General features: G+C 40.5%; 1 protein-coding gene and 1 long non-coding RNA gene across 8 annotated transcripts in view; one reads left to right on the forward strand and one right to left on the reverse strand.

Moving 5' to 3' along the window:
- Positions 1-16,517, forward strand: part of LOC111246484 (uncharacterized) — a 107,917-nt gene that overhangs the window by 44,557 nt on the left and 46,843 nt on the right. Inside the window, exons 2-3 of one of the 6 annotated variants that reach the window (XM_086984626.1) lie at positions 368-438; positions 7,494-7,762. The exons of 4 other annotated variants lie outside the window; for them this stretch is intronic. In XM_086984626.1, coding sequence (XP_086840752.1) covers positions 7,605-7,762 — 158 coding nt within the window. In that variant the 5' untranslated portion in view covers positions 368-438; positions 7,494-7,604. The remainder of the gene's footprint in view (positions 1-367; positions 439-7,493; positions 7,763-16,517) is intronic. One more of the 6 variants, XM_086984627.1, reaches the window with a different exon arrangement.
- The window catches only part of LOC147756529 (uncharacterized), a 61,726-nt gene continuing 59,367 nt past the window's right edge, over positions 14,159-16,517 (reverse strand). The window contains exons 3-4 of one of the 2 annotated variants that reach the window (XR_015324528.1): positions 15,621-16,328; positions 14,159-14,987 (exon numbers count right to left, since the gene is read on the reverse strand). This is a non-coding gene — a long non-coding RNA (uncharacterized LOC147756529). Of the gene's footprint in view, positions 16,329-16,517 lie in introns of both variants that reach the window. The other variant, XR_015324527.1, reaches the window with a different exon arrangement.

Below are 16,517 nucleotides of genomic sequence, written 5' to 3' on the forward strand. Positions count from 1 at the left end.
GGAAGAGGGCCGAGAGAAAAGTTCCTGTTTGAATCTAATATAAGATCTAACCTTCCAGTTCTGTAAATCCGTTGCCAAGATCTTGCTTGTGTGTATAGCCTTAAAAATGATCTCAGTATCAGTAAGTTTAGCAGAAAAATACTCCCAAAGTTGCTCTCGTTAGCAACTGTTACGCAAATCACTACCGATCACTAAGGAGAAAACGAAAACCGTTATCTAGCATACTCGCATTTACGTATCATTGAAATTATCGAAATCTCCGTGTCCAATTTGTGTTCGCTAGCAGTAAAGAAAATCACTATCCAAAAGAAAGTAGCCACACTTGGTGAAATGTACTTAGATCTTTCTTTCTTTGTTTGATTGACAGGATATAATACATAAAGGAGGTAAATTCAGGATCTCACTCTTCAAACGTATATGGGACGGTTAAGTATGCACGTAAGCGCAAATCATGTTTTGATAATTATATAATTTGGTTTTTCGCCGGCTCTGGGCCTGGGATACATCACGCCTTCTGGCTCTGAAATCCCTTGGATTTTACTATTGGAAAAGCCGTCACCAACACGATCGGCCTTGTAGCCACTCAGTCTCCGTATACCCTTCCGGCATTTTTGGCATGTGAAGCAGATTTTTTTTCTTCAGTAAGAGCCGTGTCTCCCTTTCTGAGCGATCTCATGGCCGTCATCCTCGCTGTGTATGCAGATACTTTCAAGTTAGATACAACCCCGCAAAAGCTCTTTGCTTTGATACCGTGATACGAATACGCGACTTACGCTAAATTGGCTTATGATTTTGGCCTCGCTACCGTTTGAGCTATTACCAAAAAAATAATAACGACAGTATTATATTGTCAAGATCATCAATTGGTGCTCATGACCGTTGGACAGGTATGTCGATAGGTAAGCAGGGTTCTTGTTAGGAATTCTCCTATATTAAGTTTATTGGTGATTTTGTATCTGTTCAACTAGATTTGAAACGGATTTCCACTAGTCTGTATTTGTGTATCTACCTAGATGAAGAGGAAAAATATTGTCAGGTGATTTGGCCGAAATGTCAGGGCCTTTGGTGGTTCACTCCATATATTGTTACAAACTTTGCAGTTGGAGTTAAGTGAAAGCATCTAGATAAACAAATAGACACTCACCTAATGCACTCTGCTTACTTTAATTCGTTCGTAGCCGAGGTCAGTGTGTACGAGCTTTAAAACAAACATTCTTCACAAGCATTTCTAATGGAATCACCGTTCATTAATAAACTATCGGTAGCACACTTAAATTCTTCATCCATGGTATTCTTCGAGATAAATATAGCACGTGCATATGTACGTAATCAAATGATCTCATCGCGGAAATTCTTATTCTTAGATAGCCATTGTATATTTTGGTACTATTTGTTTAATTTTTTGCACGGCGTTCAGAGATCTTGTACCTTTAATGGGTACCATAGCCAGCATCAATCTCAATGATGATCGATAACGCAGTTTTGCACCATTGAGCCATTTCAACCAGAATTAAATTTTGCTTATTTACAAAAAAAATCCTACGGAACGAAACAAGGTAAATCTCTACCTTTCGTTGATAGCATTTTATAAGGACCAAGCGGATACGAAATCAAGAATTTGTACAACGATTACCAAGCTACCAAGCATGTACGGCCATCTTGGAGAAGGAATCAGCTCGAGCTGTCAGGCGTATGTATGCATAACGAAAATCCAATGCAAACTTGTACTACGTTAAAACTGTAAAGTAAAAAAATCACTAACTCTCATCTAGCTTCGAATTGAACGTATAAAAACCGTACTGAAAATAAATATAGCTTAGATTTTTTAGCTATGCTGTTTTGAATGTTTCTATATGAGTTCATCAAATGAAGTTACAAGTTCCTGACTAAAAATCGAAAAGTAGATGTGACGCGTATTGTTGCAAGACTCCTTGCGTATATCTAACTGACAGTGACAACCTTCCTATATTTATGCTGAGAACTTCCCAATTTAAGAAAACACGAATGCATATACATGAACGCCAATGTTTCATTCGCTCGCCAAGCTCAACACGGAGGAAACTGTCGAGGACTAGATTGATTAAAGGGCATTCAAACTCGTCATGTATAGATCGTAGAAGCCGCTAATTTGACTTATAATTTTACGACAGGAATACATTTTCAAAAGATCATTTTCTGCCATTTAGGATCACCGATATCCGATACTGCAGGTTAGCGGACACGGATGTTTATCCAACGGCTTTCCGCCAGTAGGCATACTAATCAATGTGAAAAGATTGGTCGAGATTCCTGGTTATAAATACGGAGGCGTTTAAAGGCATAGTGGGCGCAGGTGGCTAAAGGTCAAGAATCGGATTCGGGATTAGCTAGGCGGTAAACCAACAAAAATCTCAGTCTTGTCCTAAAAGACGCTAAAAACGCCCGCAAAAACTTCAACTACGCGAGGTACGTCCAACCGGCGAATCGTAAACGAGCTATGTCCTCCTCTTTAGTATTATACAGTGGTATGGTAATTTTCTGATAAACTCAATTACTGTTAGCTGCTGCAAGACTATACGAACTTCTTGTGCGGCAATCTGGGAGAAGTATCCAGTTCCTTTGAATCAAGTATTAGTTTCGTTTGATTCCAAAAACAAGCCATTGTCGTCTAAATAGATGTCCTTTCTCATGGCATATATAAACGATTCTTCAAAGAGTTTCTTGGCACTTCGAAGGGACCGGTTGCGCTTTTACCAAACGCGAGATAGACGTAAAGCAAGGATGGCTCATAGTATGATTGAAGAACTTTGAGGGTCAAATAAGGCGCGAACAGGTGTGCCCAAAATTGTTTTACACTTAATACAAACAATCCTTTCGATATCCTAGATATCCTTTCGATGTCCGTTATAGAGGAGCGCTACAAAGCAACGCTATCGCCCTGTATCGATTTCAATATATGGCTAAATATAGACAATTAGAAAAGGAGGGGAACGAGGATGCACTATCCGGCCTAGAGATAGCTATCAGTTATCCATAACAGATAAAGAAGTCAATAGCGAACAGGGTTGTTCAGACGCTGTGGAGTATAATCTTTTTGCAAAACGATCCTCGGAAAATGTTCTGTAGAGGATTACGATAGGTAGCACGTATCATGATTTCGGACTAAACATTGGGAAAGTACACGTTGGCCACTTTTGAATTGCCAAAATAAAGGCTCTAGCTAGGCAGTGCGCATTGTGGCCGAATATCGTCCCTTTCACTAGAGGTCACCATTCGTGCATTATCGCTATGCGAGATTCTCTGGAAGCAAATGCTGCATTCTTGTTTTTGTTTACGAATTTATATTGACTACATCCAAGTGTGGATAGAAAAGCAATTGCTCGTAGTAATATTCGGATATTATCAGTGTCGTACTACCTCACTGTAGGTAGATACGGGCCTCGTGGTTTTTTCGCGTACCTGCCTATTGGGAACCCCAGGCTAACGGAAGTGGTCAGCCTGTTTGTTAAGCTCGTGAACAGCAAGAGGAATACTGAATATGGACGTACAATGTTTTGAGCGGCTTACGACAATCAACGGGACGGAGGTTCCCGGCAAAACAATATTTTTTGACATCTAAGAAGCAATTTAAGCGACTGACATACTCCGCAGACAGCAGTTCGTTCGAGGTAAAGGGTAAAAACTTTGTGTTTTTTCGCATTGTTTTTTATAATTTGAACGAACGAAAATGTGAGCCATATTTTATGCGACGTGCATAGCATCCCACTGCCAGTCGACTTATCGAGTGGCAGTAATGAGTTTGTCCGTTGAGCATCTCTTAAGAAATTATCTCCAAACACTTGATCGTTCAGGGCAATATAAATTGAGTACTACCAACAATTATACGTTGGAACATTAATAACGCTAAAGTGAACCGACATTTTGCTGCCATTAGCAACAACATCAAGCATTTTGGTATTTTAATGGCGATACCAGGGCAGTTCATTTGTCACCGACAACCTGGCAGACTCGAGACAGCGATATGTAGCCGTGTAATCGACAATAATGGTATTTTTACAGATTTCATCCGACCGAAAAAGCAGTAAAAAAATTAACCTACAGAACCTGTGAAACATATGGGACGCAAGAACCTAGCCCTACCGTGATTCAATGCCCACTTGTTTCCATTGGAAACTCAACACGAACTAAAACATTCGTACATCTGCACAAAGCTTGAATAACTTAAGTAGCGGACTCGTTTGTCGCCGGCGATCTCATTCGAGACGCCTATTGAATCTACTGATTAGCGAATTTTCGGCCTAAGATATTATAAAGCAGTTAGAGAATTTGTAATCGCAACCTTTAAACAATAGAAAAGAGGCCTATGTCAACATGTAGGGTGATTATACAGACTAGTGCAGATGCTAACGTAATATCCTTCAGAGGTCTGCTGGATATATTAGCGCTCCACCATATTGTCTCTAATATCGTCCACTTCTTAGTGCGTTCGTAGATAAACAACCCGATTCCCGCATGGGAGTCGTTTAACAAAAAAGTTTATTCGTTGATTTTGCGTCTTGAGATCTAAATTCAGAGCCGAACAGGAGCACATCGGATATTTCGATTGCTGACAAAACCCAGATGCAGCCAAGCAAAAAGTAATACGCTGTAGCTAAAGTCACATGAGCCGAGGATACTCGGGTGGTCGTCATTGTACAAATGGGAAACTGGACATTGGTTGTACGCACAATCATAGATGACGCGTTGAACTAAAGAACAACCCCCGCTGATGACTGTTACTCTCAAGAAAGATCAGGCACCAGAACTACAGGGGTAAATAGCTGTGAAACCTTCGCTCGAGCCAACAGGTGAAGGACCAATAACTAACTCTACGACAAGCAAGCAACAATTAACACATTCAAAAAAATTAAGGATCGGAAAGTTAAGCAGACGCTGAAGGCCGTTAAGGAGAGGCCGATAGAAATTAGTCAAAGAAAGATTCTTGTATACGAGCTAGAGGTTATCAAATACGCCTATGCTTGTTCCTATGAACATGGCGCTAAACTGTATATGGATGTCGACTGTACCTCGTTGTCTAAATGCTAGTGAGAGACATCTTCTTACGTTACAGCGTGCTTCATTCAACCGTATGTACATACACACTTGATATTTAATAATGAGCTTGTTTGTGTTCAATTATTCTAGAATAAGCCGCTACACGGTGTACATATTGTGGTACATGCAGGAGGGTCCACAAGGGAGAGAGCAAACATTGATGTCGTCGTTTCTGGCAACAACTGGATATTAAGTGGCAGTATTAAACTTACAATATAATTAGGATTGTGGTCTGCCTGCCCGCCCTCTGGCTATAACTGGTCTAGAACAAAAGGATTCGTTTTTCTGTGGACAGTCCAAAACGCAGCCTACAATGCACTCGGAAACTCCTCCCGCAATATGCTTAGCAACGTTCCGCAGCTCGTTCAAACGGACACACGTTTTAAGTTGTCTTTCTCTATCCATAAGTGCATTTGTTTATTAAGAGTAACACGGTATTTATCTAAGTCTTCCTTGTTGATCCAGTAAGAAAGCGAATGTCGGTGCGATTAGACAGAGTTTTAATCTCGCATGTCAATTTCGTTTGTTTTTTTTTGTTGCTTTTCGTATTGACGTTATCGGGCGCTGTAATGAAACGAAAACCCACATTTTACAGGCGGTATAACGCGTGGTTATCAATCGACTCGTTTTAGTGAGCAGAATATCTAACGCTAGACTTATATGTTTGCTGATAGCGAAATCACGTCAGGGTGATTTGTTTAAATCCTGACTCACTGATCAGGCTCATGTAGGGTAGCATCGACCTATTGCTTTAATCGGGTACCTTTTTTTTTATAACATACTCTAGATATTACATACGAGCTTAACGTGTGTTTGTATTGCGTGCCTTACATTAGTAAATTTTGCGAATGGAACGTATTCAACTGGGCTGTATTTTATATTTTGATCTAAGCGTCAGACCCGCTATTACTGATCAATGAAGTCGACAGACCAATTTTAAACCTGTTATTATTTGTACATCGCTGGCTGTTTTTCGTGTCGCTGCTGTTTTCCGTTAGTGGTAATAATATTTTTGCGTTTATACAATTCGAAACGTCATTGTGTCGTTATATCATACCATAATACATTAACGCGTGGATGGCTTACGCTCGAGTTCCTTTAGTGACTTTATTATTTTTGCTTATATGCAGATATTAATGTATGTTGACTTCGGTAGCTATAAAGTTATGTCCTGTCTAGATGTTTGGAACATAGTTCATGTTTGAACGGTGAGCAAATTCACTGAAAGAATAGTACTAGTTTTGGTACATATACGCGCTTTAACAGTCTATATTACGCCTTACAGTACATCAGATACAGGGCGGACGATGCGTGGTGACTATGTTGTGGTCTGACCGCTTCAATTTTATATAATTACCATTTCGCTCATTCGGGATGGGCGCCAGAGCCTCTTCACGGCTAGCACTGGTGCTTGTATGGACGTAATGCCGTGCTGTGAGCCAGGAGTCCTGCCCAATGCATCGAACATCACAACCGCTGCTGATGCTGACTATTAGCTCGACAAGGCTGGCAATCTAGTCAGCCGCAGAATCCACGAGTACTGGCGAATGATATTCGCCGGTTTTCGTGGTGATCAAGGTGATCAAGGGTGATGAAGCCTACTTTTGACGTTTACTGGTGTCCAGGCTGACGTTCGATAAAGCTTTTAACGATTCTTCTACTCACATTGTTAGCTAAAGTGCTCAGTGTGTTTGCCACTCACGCATATATGTACCGATACGTAAGAAGCTCATGCTTCATGCTACCTGTCGATTGTTTTTTCTGTTTTTCTTTGCCCTGTATAGTATAGTCTTCTCGAAAAGAAAGCACTAATGAGAAGAAGCAAAAGGCGTCGGAAAAAAAGGCACGGTTTGACCGAATAGCTGTGATTCAAGCAGAAGGCATCAACAGGAGTGCAGTATGTCGTACTAATGATGGATCGAACGGGCAGTAAGACGACGGTCACACTATTAACGCCCTATAGATTGACGGCATGATTACTAATTAAACAATTGACTGAATTGGTTCGACTAAATAGTATAATCGTTATTTGGGAGTGGTCAAGCTTTTTGTCGTTTTACCATACTGCTTCCAGCTTCGAAGCCTCCTCCATGAAGGCAGCGGTACATTGATGCAGACCTTAATCGGTCTGCCTATCCGCCTTTGTGGTGATAGAGTTCGCTAACTACACTTGGCAGCCGGTGTTCGAAAACAAACACCAGATGGATAGGTCTCGTCGCTGGCCTACTACATGTCATGTCAGTCTATTTATCGTTATTGCCGCCTCACTTGCCTTATTAAACTTGCACAGCCCTAGAAAGGGACATGACCAATCATTAATGCTAGTATATTTCTAAAGGCGGCGTCTAATAAAAAACAAAGTAGTTAGAAAGTAGCGGACCAGATCCTTTCCAGCATCAACTCGTCTTTTTTGGTTCCAGTGTGTTTCTTGCAACTGTCCGCCAGACGTACGGCGATCGGTCGTAGTCGAACAACACCAATGACGTAGTCGTTGCTGAAGCATATTCATTAGACGATGGCGGATAACGTCAATGAAGAATGGACGTGTAGAGTCGAGGAGAACGATGCACAAGGACAACAGGGAAGCAGGATGCAACGGAAGGATGCGCGACCCTTTCACAGATACAAATAGAATCCTTCTCTCACACATAGAAGCACACGATAAACATGTGTATACCGTTATCGACGGGTGAGGATTGCAGTCTCACTACTACCGTCCGGTTCCTGCTGGTTGGCTGGTGCTCTGTTTCGTCTTGTTGCTGTTGATTAGCCATGTTGTGTTACGGTCTCGTAACAGAATCGTAGAGTGAGGCACATAGAACGGATGTGAAACAGGAAGACGCATTTGTATGCATATACGCGTACACGCAAACACAGACACAGAGAGAGGGAGAAAGGGAGGGAGAGAGAGAAAGAGAGAGAGAAAAGAAACAGGGAAAAATAAATAAAATCCCTGTTGAAATTTATAGTGTATATCAAGCTGTCAATAACGATATAATCTAACGAGAATTTTTATTTGTGAAACAACAAACAGAATATCTAGCTAGCATTAACGTACAGTATTTATACACAGGGCGGATACTTAATTGTTTACAATTTATTTCGTCTTGCTAATCCTTCCACGGCTTAGTCGAAACGACCGTCCTTACAGAGCTGTTATAGAACGGCGGATTATAGGCTTCCAAGGGTCATTTGCCTTTTGTTTCTGGATGGTCAGCAGTTTTATACGTTTTCACAACGACCGTATCGTTTCACAGTTAGAAGCCCCAGTCCGACATCTGACACAACAGAAAATAACAAATTGTTACCTCCTTGGTATTAACTTATGGGCATACAAACTTACCCTAGTTTTGGCTGTGTACCTATAGTTACTTTACATATGGCCTCGATAATTCGTTCCTTTGTTTTGTTTTGTTATTTTATTAAAGCGAAACATAAAAAAAATATTTTAATAATAAATTATTTTTATTAATATGTTGCAAAAACATGCACTTAATTGGTTCAAAGATTTGGTCATATGGATTACGCTAACTGAAAAAAAGTTTAGTTATCTGTCCGTCATTGGATCATGATTGAATCCGTAAGTATTGATTCAGGATCGAATCAAAATAATAATGAATAATATTAATGACTCATGTTTACTGAAGTAATATATGGACACGGTTCGGCTGACGTCGCATTAATATTAACAAAATTAAGGGCTGTGCGCAGACGATTTTATCGAATTTGTCTTATATGTGACGTTGCTGAATGGACGATGCTGCGGAAATTGCAACAAGTTAGATATTTACGCGTATATAAATTATATAATAATCTATTATCAATTTTGCTATAAATTTTTTTATGATAAGCATTAAAGATAAAGCTGCCTAAGTAGGCTAGGAATGGATTAAACATATCGAACAAAAATTTTTACATAATGTATGTACAATGCATTACAACCTAAACATTCAGTCTTTTTAGGCAAAAATCTATTTCGCATATATCACGCTATATGAGCCAAACACATTTGGGTATTGCGGTTCTATCGATCAATTGAATTCTTATAAATCACCTTCAGGTTATACGAGTGTAGAGCCGTTGAAAATACTCTGGTCTGAGCTGTTCTCTCGTAGAACTAGTCTAAATTTGTCCTCTATAAGCTATGGATGTCGATTGTTGAAGTCAAGCTTAAGCAACGTGGGTGATCTTTCAGCTTCTGCCCACAATGTCAGCTATAGCGAAGTTAAACAGGACCTCAATACTGATGTATTTTCACGGCTTGAACGGCGAACGCAAAATAGCACTAGCAGTGAAGTAGTCGCAGTCAGTCAATGGCAGGGAGTTTCCTTTTCTCGAACCATAAAGCTTCTCTATGGCTCGAAGCGGTGATAAATGAGGCTCAATAGAGTTCAATTCTCTATGGAGTTCGTCGTCTACTATTCACGAATGTAAATTTGCAGGGCTAAAACAGTTGAATTTTCAGCGTGCGACTAGTTCTTTATGGTTCGGGCTAAAGGCGCCATCACTGCGACAACTACTAAGAGCGATGTGGGTAATCAGTGCATATCGCTTGCCTACATATATCGTTTCCAGTATTTGGCGGTCGTATCAGCTTTTGATAAATCCCTATGCTCCATTGACGTCACTTTTCTTTACGGTGAAACATCCCTCGGGGCTGAAAAAGTCACTAGGTGCATACTTTAGCAAGTATCACGAACAACCAACTTAAGTAGCTCGTGAACGATACGCATATGTCCTTAGAGCAACACGGTTTTTGATCGACATAAATTTCATGCAACCCAGCACGAGAGAATCAGAAGGATCTATGCGACTACATGAAACGCACAAAGCAGAATTGGAAAATCTGTAATATTTTCCACGTGGCTATTGAAAATTATGCTTGATTTTGTAGAATAGTGGCCTGAATACGGATTACGCATACGAAGGCAGATTAGTAGGGAGTTTAATTCGAAAGAGGAGGTTTATCAGCTCCTTGGTATGCTGTGGTAATGTTTTTGCGTGTCGCTGTTATCGCGTCTGCTGCGGCACTGGACAAAAGGCGTCCCTGGGGATTTGCCCCCTCCCTGTCAAACCCATGGAATCAGATAGGCACTAGCATCCAAAACGCTGCGGCATGCGAAGAAAGAACCACCGCTCAGGGGACGTTCGGTTGTGTCAAAAGGATGAATCTGCGCTATGTTAGCAAGCTGAGCTGGTCCACATGAGGTCCCATTGGCAGGTTATGAATTCGGGTCAGATTTTCGCCTGTAGACGATGGTTTTAGCATGACAGGACGACGTCGTGTAGAGATGACACGCCGTTTATTTTCCGTGCCTTGTGGGTCTGCATGAGTGTGTACGTACTAATAGTAAGGGAAAAGCTACTATAACAGTAGTAAAGGATAATGTCCTTTTTTTGTATATATATATATATATATAAGAATACAATAGTGGCATTAGACAGTAATGAAAGTTGTTTCTCGAAGAGGAACTATAGCTTTCTTTGAGAGCTCTGATGAAATACCTCTACCACTCTTGCCCATAATACTTATATACAACGTTGATGACGGTTGCCGTCGATCAAAACATTTGGCCCATGTTATCAAAGCGAAAACTGGAGGATCTGACTCACTTAGCTTGAAGGCTGCACCGTCTAGCTGTTCATCGATAGGTACTTGGTCCATATGGATAAAAATATGTATTTACTTGAACATAAGGAGGCGTGATTGGCTATTTCTTGTTTACTTCTAAGAACCTTCGAATTATTATCCATCGTTCCCTCTCAGAACCTATGTAAGTCAAAACTAAATTAATATATTATGCGGGTTAGATTACGATGCATCGGTCAAATTTCATAGATTCATAAAGGCGTGAGCACTGTTTTCTTTAAAAGCTTGTCATAGCCGGGCTTCATGGGGCGCTAACCGGCCAGTGGTCTCGGATAACGAAAGAACATGAAGGCTTTGTGAAACCAAGATCTGTCCAGTTCTACTCTTTTGGCGACACTCCTTGTGATAACAGAAAGCGGTATTAGGTCGAGCAAACGCCATCGGCTTGAAGCGCTTGTACTAAAAAACGGACGATACGGAACGACATTGGCTATTCATTGGACTTCCGACGTAAATGAAATACCTACTACGGCGAAAACCCTAAAAACTCTAAAAAAAAAGACAGTTCAAGTGAAAAATGTACAGGTCAGACCTCATGCACTGCTGTGCGTTGCAGGTGCCATGAACAAAACTATTGTCGACACTGAACACGGTGCAAAGAAGTCAATAGCGAGACGCGTAACTGAGGATGAAGCCCCTAGCCGGAGACCCTACCTCTGCGACCCCGCTAGCATAATCATAACAACGTTATTTCGCCTATTCAGGTCGTAAATGTACTTTCAGATGACACGAGATGTCATCGTTATGCGAAACTCTCTGAGGGTCGTGCACTCAAGTGCGCCTTCGCAGTGCTCAAGGGCCTGCGGGAAAGCAAGAGCCAGAAATAGCAGAGAAAAAGAACGACTCTCAACTATGAAGTGGCGGGGATAGCAGCAAGTCTTTTGCTAGAATAAATTGTAGGGTAGTAACTCGAGATCCCTCAATTACAGAGATTACTTGCTCACACCTCGTGACTGGGAGACAGTAGGATATGGGGTTTTCCGTATACTGCTCTCGAACTGGTTTTTCCAGCAAACCTGGTGCTTATCCGTTAGGCTTTAACCCTTTGCCAAGCTAAAATAATTTCTGCCATGATTTAATTAAGTAGAACAGTACAATACGTGATCATTTGATCCTCCTCCTCCTTCTTTTTGTTCATTTTCGTTACGTAAAAGAAATAACGGAGGCTGGCAGTCGTTTAGGTGACTTTGAGGTATACCTTATAGCAACGATCGCTGTTTCTATGAGACACCTTATAGTAACATTAGGTGAAGCTGCGTGATAAAGTGTACTGCCAAATGAACGATAATACGATTAGCGATTGGACCTAATTTGGAAATCAGCTCCGTTAATCTTCACTGATTTGAGTAACATTTGTGAAGATTATAGCAACTGTGCCAAGATGTCACTGGTCATGTGAGTTAAGTAAGATGCTAAACATGATGATATATTGTATAGTAAACCTTGTACTATTTTACGGTAGAATAGTTTGATTATATTTTCGAGGGCTTCGAGAGATTTAGCTAAAGGAAAGACGACATAGATATTGATGTCATAGCCTTCATCAGCCATAGCTGATGTGATTCTACGAAGCTCAGGGCTTCAACTCTTGACGAAGTGTTCTGTCGACGAGTGATGTTGTCGATCGATCTGCAATACGAGACTTGACCAATTAATGATTTACATAATTATAAGGAGAATTGTTAGGCTTTTCAGTCTCGAATTTGTTGCCCTGTTGTGTTCACCAACCATAACAGGTGGGGTCGCGCAGCTTCACTTCGTATAATAAGGGTACCATATTATCCCCCTTAGTTAAAGGCATTGTTGGAGTTAGCACTGTTAGCATACGCCGCCTGAGAGTGATAGATTATAATTGAACGTAATGCGTGCACTTAGGAAAAAATAGTGACACTCATGGGTTTAGCTTCGCGGGCCACTGTTTTGACAGATTTTTGTTATACCTCTCTGGGTCATAAACGCCGTACTTAGTTGAAACGCTTACATAAAAATGTTCGCTGTTTATCTCGACAAGGATTTCTGTTTTGATGATCGAAGGCAGTCTGTCTCTAATATTTTGCGTGCCGCAATGGGGCCAATGCCTGATCAATAACACTTTATAGGGGATCCCGCTCATGTAATACGTTTGAATCAAATGGCCAATGGACAAATGCAATGGTCTATGAAAAAAGGCGTAGCGGCTTAAAATAGGCTCATCGATACATTGTTCTAGGTAGGTTGAAGTACATACTAAATTTTAGAGTTTTTTGTTAGACAGAAAAAAACTGTCGTTAACTGATTTGAACTATAAGATCATAGAAGAAGCGTTATGCTGTATATCAGTCTCCAAATTCACTACCTGCCTTAATTGCAACCGATTTTAAAGTAGCCTAATATCTGTGATTGTATGTATATAATATAAGTGACTGGTATATCAAGGACGGATAATGATCCTAATTAAATAGTCATAACACCATTGTTATCGGTGTAATTTTGAGAAGAAGATAGAACGTCTTCAACCTAATTCTATAACCATTCGAATGGGTAGTAGGTCATATTTTTGTGTTGGGTCTACCATCAAATGATTGTTCGATTACGTCGTCGATAACCACTATGCTCAGTATTACTTTAGCTACCTGCTGCTATTACTTCAAATTACGATCCTTATACAAAATATTGCAAAGAAACAAAAAGTCAGCGTTAAACATGGTTTAACTGAGCTTGCCGTTATAGGTATTGCAGAAGCAGCTCAGGGTTTTGCTGAAGCATTGATCGAAAAATGCGTGTTTGAATCTTAGTCGAGGTGGTCGGGAATTGAACCTATACAGTTATGTACAGATTATGGTACTTTCCTGTCAAACTGCAGAATATTGATCAGAGGTGAAGAAGTAATGTTTGACTAAGGACGAATTGACAAATGAAATTAAAGTAACTATTCTAACCAGAAGGAAAAGGTCTAGCGCGTATGTAGTGAGATTAATTCTAATTAAATTTTGTTTATTTTCTGTTATTATCAATATCTATGAATGTAAAATAATGCTTTTGTCTATAAGCCGTTCTAATCCAACGATCTATTATCTAATACGTAATATGAATAAAGTGTCGTTTCGTTACGAGGTAACGGACAGTGGAGATTGCCTCATTTGTCATCGCAGCCAACGCCGTTGATAGGAAAGGTATTTCAATAATGAGACACTAGATTAGTTTCTTCGTTCGCGTTCGGGTGGGTGGATCGAGTTGACCATATCAACAAACAATAGCCAAACGTGGGCTGAGCTGACCCATGCCCGACGTCAAGTAGATGTGCGTAAATTCAAGGAGGGATAGATAGACAGATTAGTCAGAGTCTACATAGTACGTATATTTTAAATGAACGAATACAACTGCTAGATGCTGAAAATGTGTAATCTATTCTACAAAATTCTAAAATTTCTATCTATTTTCGAACACTACGCGCAAAAATATCTCTTATCATACGAGCTATTCTTTCGTACGTCACTATGGAAGTATCCGCATCTTTCCGAATTTTTCGAAAGACAGGTGAACTAATGCTAAACGTCAAAGATGATTTCTCACAGTGATTTTTGTTGATGATCCCAAAAAACCCTTCAGTATACGGATACTGTCGTACTTTTCAAGTCATTGTGTTCTGTCGTGTTTATAAAACGACTGAATTTATGCAAGTTCCTACTTCCTCCATTGTTGCAATCTGTCCCACTAAATTCAAAGGTCTAGAGGTCAGAAGTCCTTGCACATACAACCACACAGAGAAATAGAGCGCCATAGTTGTTCCACAGGGGTGCTTGAAAGCGTTGACGAACTGGTCAAGCGAACTTAAGACATAGATTCTTGGGGTCGACTTCCGTTGGTCTACATAGTTGCTGTCAGCGATGAGGGGCCTCCAACAGCCCCTTGGGTGTTGATGGATCCGAGTGTAATAAAAGTTTAAGGCAGTTTCAAAGGGGAAAACGCCGCCTCAGGGGATCTTCTTTTCTATTATCAAAAGAGCCCTTCTCTACCATACTGAACTAATAAACACCGAGCGAGCAAACGACCCCAAAAGAACATCCACCGTTCGATGGGCTGAAATCAGCCAAAAAAATTGGGCGTGCAATGTGGGGCAAATATACATAGGTTTAGGACCTATATGTGTTTCTTCAGATCGGTGGCGTACAACAGAGAGCCAAAACATTAACATGTTTCAATTTAGCACTGGTCAAAATGATTTCCCTTCTTTACCCGTGTAAGCACACACGTGCATTTATCGCACGTCGGTCGGTCGGTCGATCTGAAATTGATAAAGATTTTTAGCCCGTAGATATGGCCACGATCTACTAATGACGGTCGTGATTAATAGTATATAGTATACGCCAAAATAAATCATGTTTATATAGAGATAAACGATTGAACTCTGTGTTAATCAGTGTTCGCATATCATTGAACACGCTACGCTGATATATGAAACTAAATAGTCTCTCCTTCGATCAAGCGTAGTTTGACTTAATTGTGGTGGTATCGCTATCCATGCTGACGCATACGATGTTGTTAACTATCTTTAGATATTTCTGCCCAGTCATGGTTGAAATCTTCTAACCGGGTCTATACGCAACGTAGAGAAGATATCGCTACTAACTAGCGTAACACTGGGCCTCCCTAAACAACTTAAAGAATCGCCCTAGATTATGTCGCTCTATATATCGAGGCCACGAATAAATATAGATTGCTATCCGTTCAGTGGAGGAAGCATGTTCCATTAGCCCTTAAGAAGAAGAAGAAGTAGAACACGAGGGTAAGGCTAATAAATTTGAATATATTACGCCTGGCCGAAGAAAACTTCAAACGTTCCATATAGTCGCTTAGATCTAGGGATACTACTGCTGAACCTTACACTGGCTAGAGTGAGTGCCCGTAACGAACTTACCAGACCTAGTGTTTGCCTCCGGATCAAATTTTATTCCCATCTTCTGTCAGGAAGCTCTCGAAAACCTAGACGACCAGATTAAGGAAGTTTCGCCGTGCGTAAACTCGGGCCCCATAATATGTCATTTCTTACTTTCACTCAATAGATAACTATATATACGCAAATAATAATTTTTGTACGTCCCACGAGCTCCAGTAGTCTGTAGCATAAGAAAAAGTGTCTATATATAGTAAACTTAAGTTACGTACAATGAAGTTGGGATGAATATTACAAACTACTAAGTTTATACCGAAAAGTTATATCTCCGTATATGATCAGATAATGTACTTAGTTTTGTAGGGTCTCTATATACTGTGCAATATTTCACGTTTCAGACTTGAAAGATGTCACATCAACGATGAGCTCCGTACATAGACGCATGTTGATATGATGTTTCCGCAGCTCGTACACTAAAGCTGGATTCGCCTGTTCGGGAAATCCATCGAGGGTACCAGCCTTTAGGGCAATACTGTCTATCATCGTTAATATGCATTCATTTAGGGATCAAGCGAAACCAAAGCTACAGGGCAATGTAGCCGCAGCCGCTGGCGATGTGAAGGATGAGAACCGTAACAGCGGCGGCGACGATGACCACGATGTTAACGCTCTATTTGTTTATTCATGAGGGGTTGCATGAGCGAGGGTTCCACGGAAGAACAAAGCGAATTTCTGAGAAAAGCATGGACAAAACTCTATTATTTTCTTCTTAGAAAAATGTATAACCTTATATACTGACAATTTACGTGTCCCCCACCTATTTCTGCAAAACTTGTATCAAGTTTTATAGAAGTAAATTACTGTTTATGCCCAAAGCGTTTAGGTATCCTATTCATTGTGCGAACCTGAAGCATTGCTTTA

The sequence above is a fragment of the Varroa destructor genome, unplaced genomic scaffold (genome assembly GCF_002443255.2).
Source record: "Varroa destructor unplaced genomic scaffold, Vdes_3.0 BEIS01000003.1, whole genome shotgun sequence".
NCBI classification, from domain to species: Eukaryota; Metazoa; Arthropoda; class Arachnida; order Mesostigmata; family Varroidae; genus Varroa; species Varroa destructor.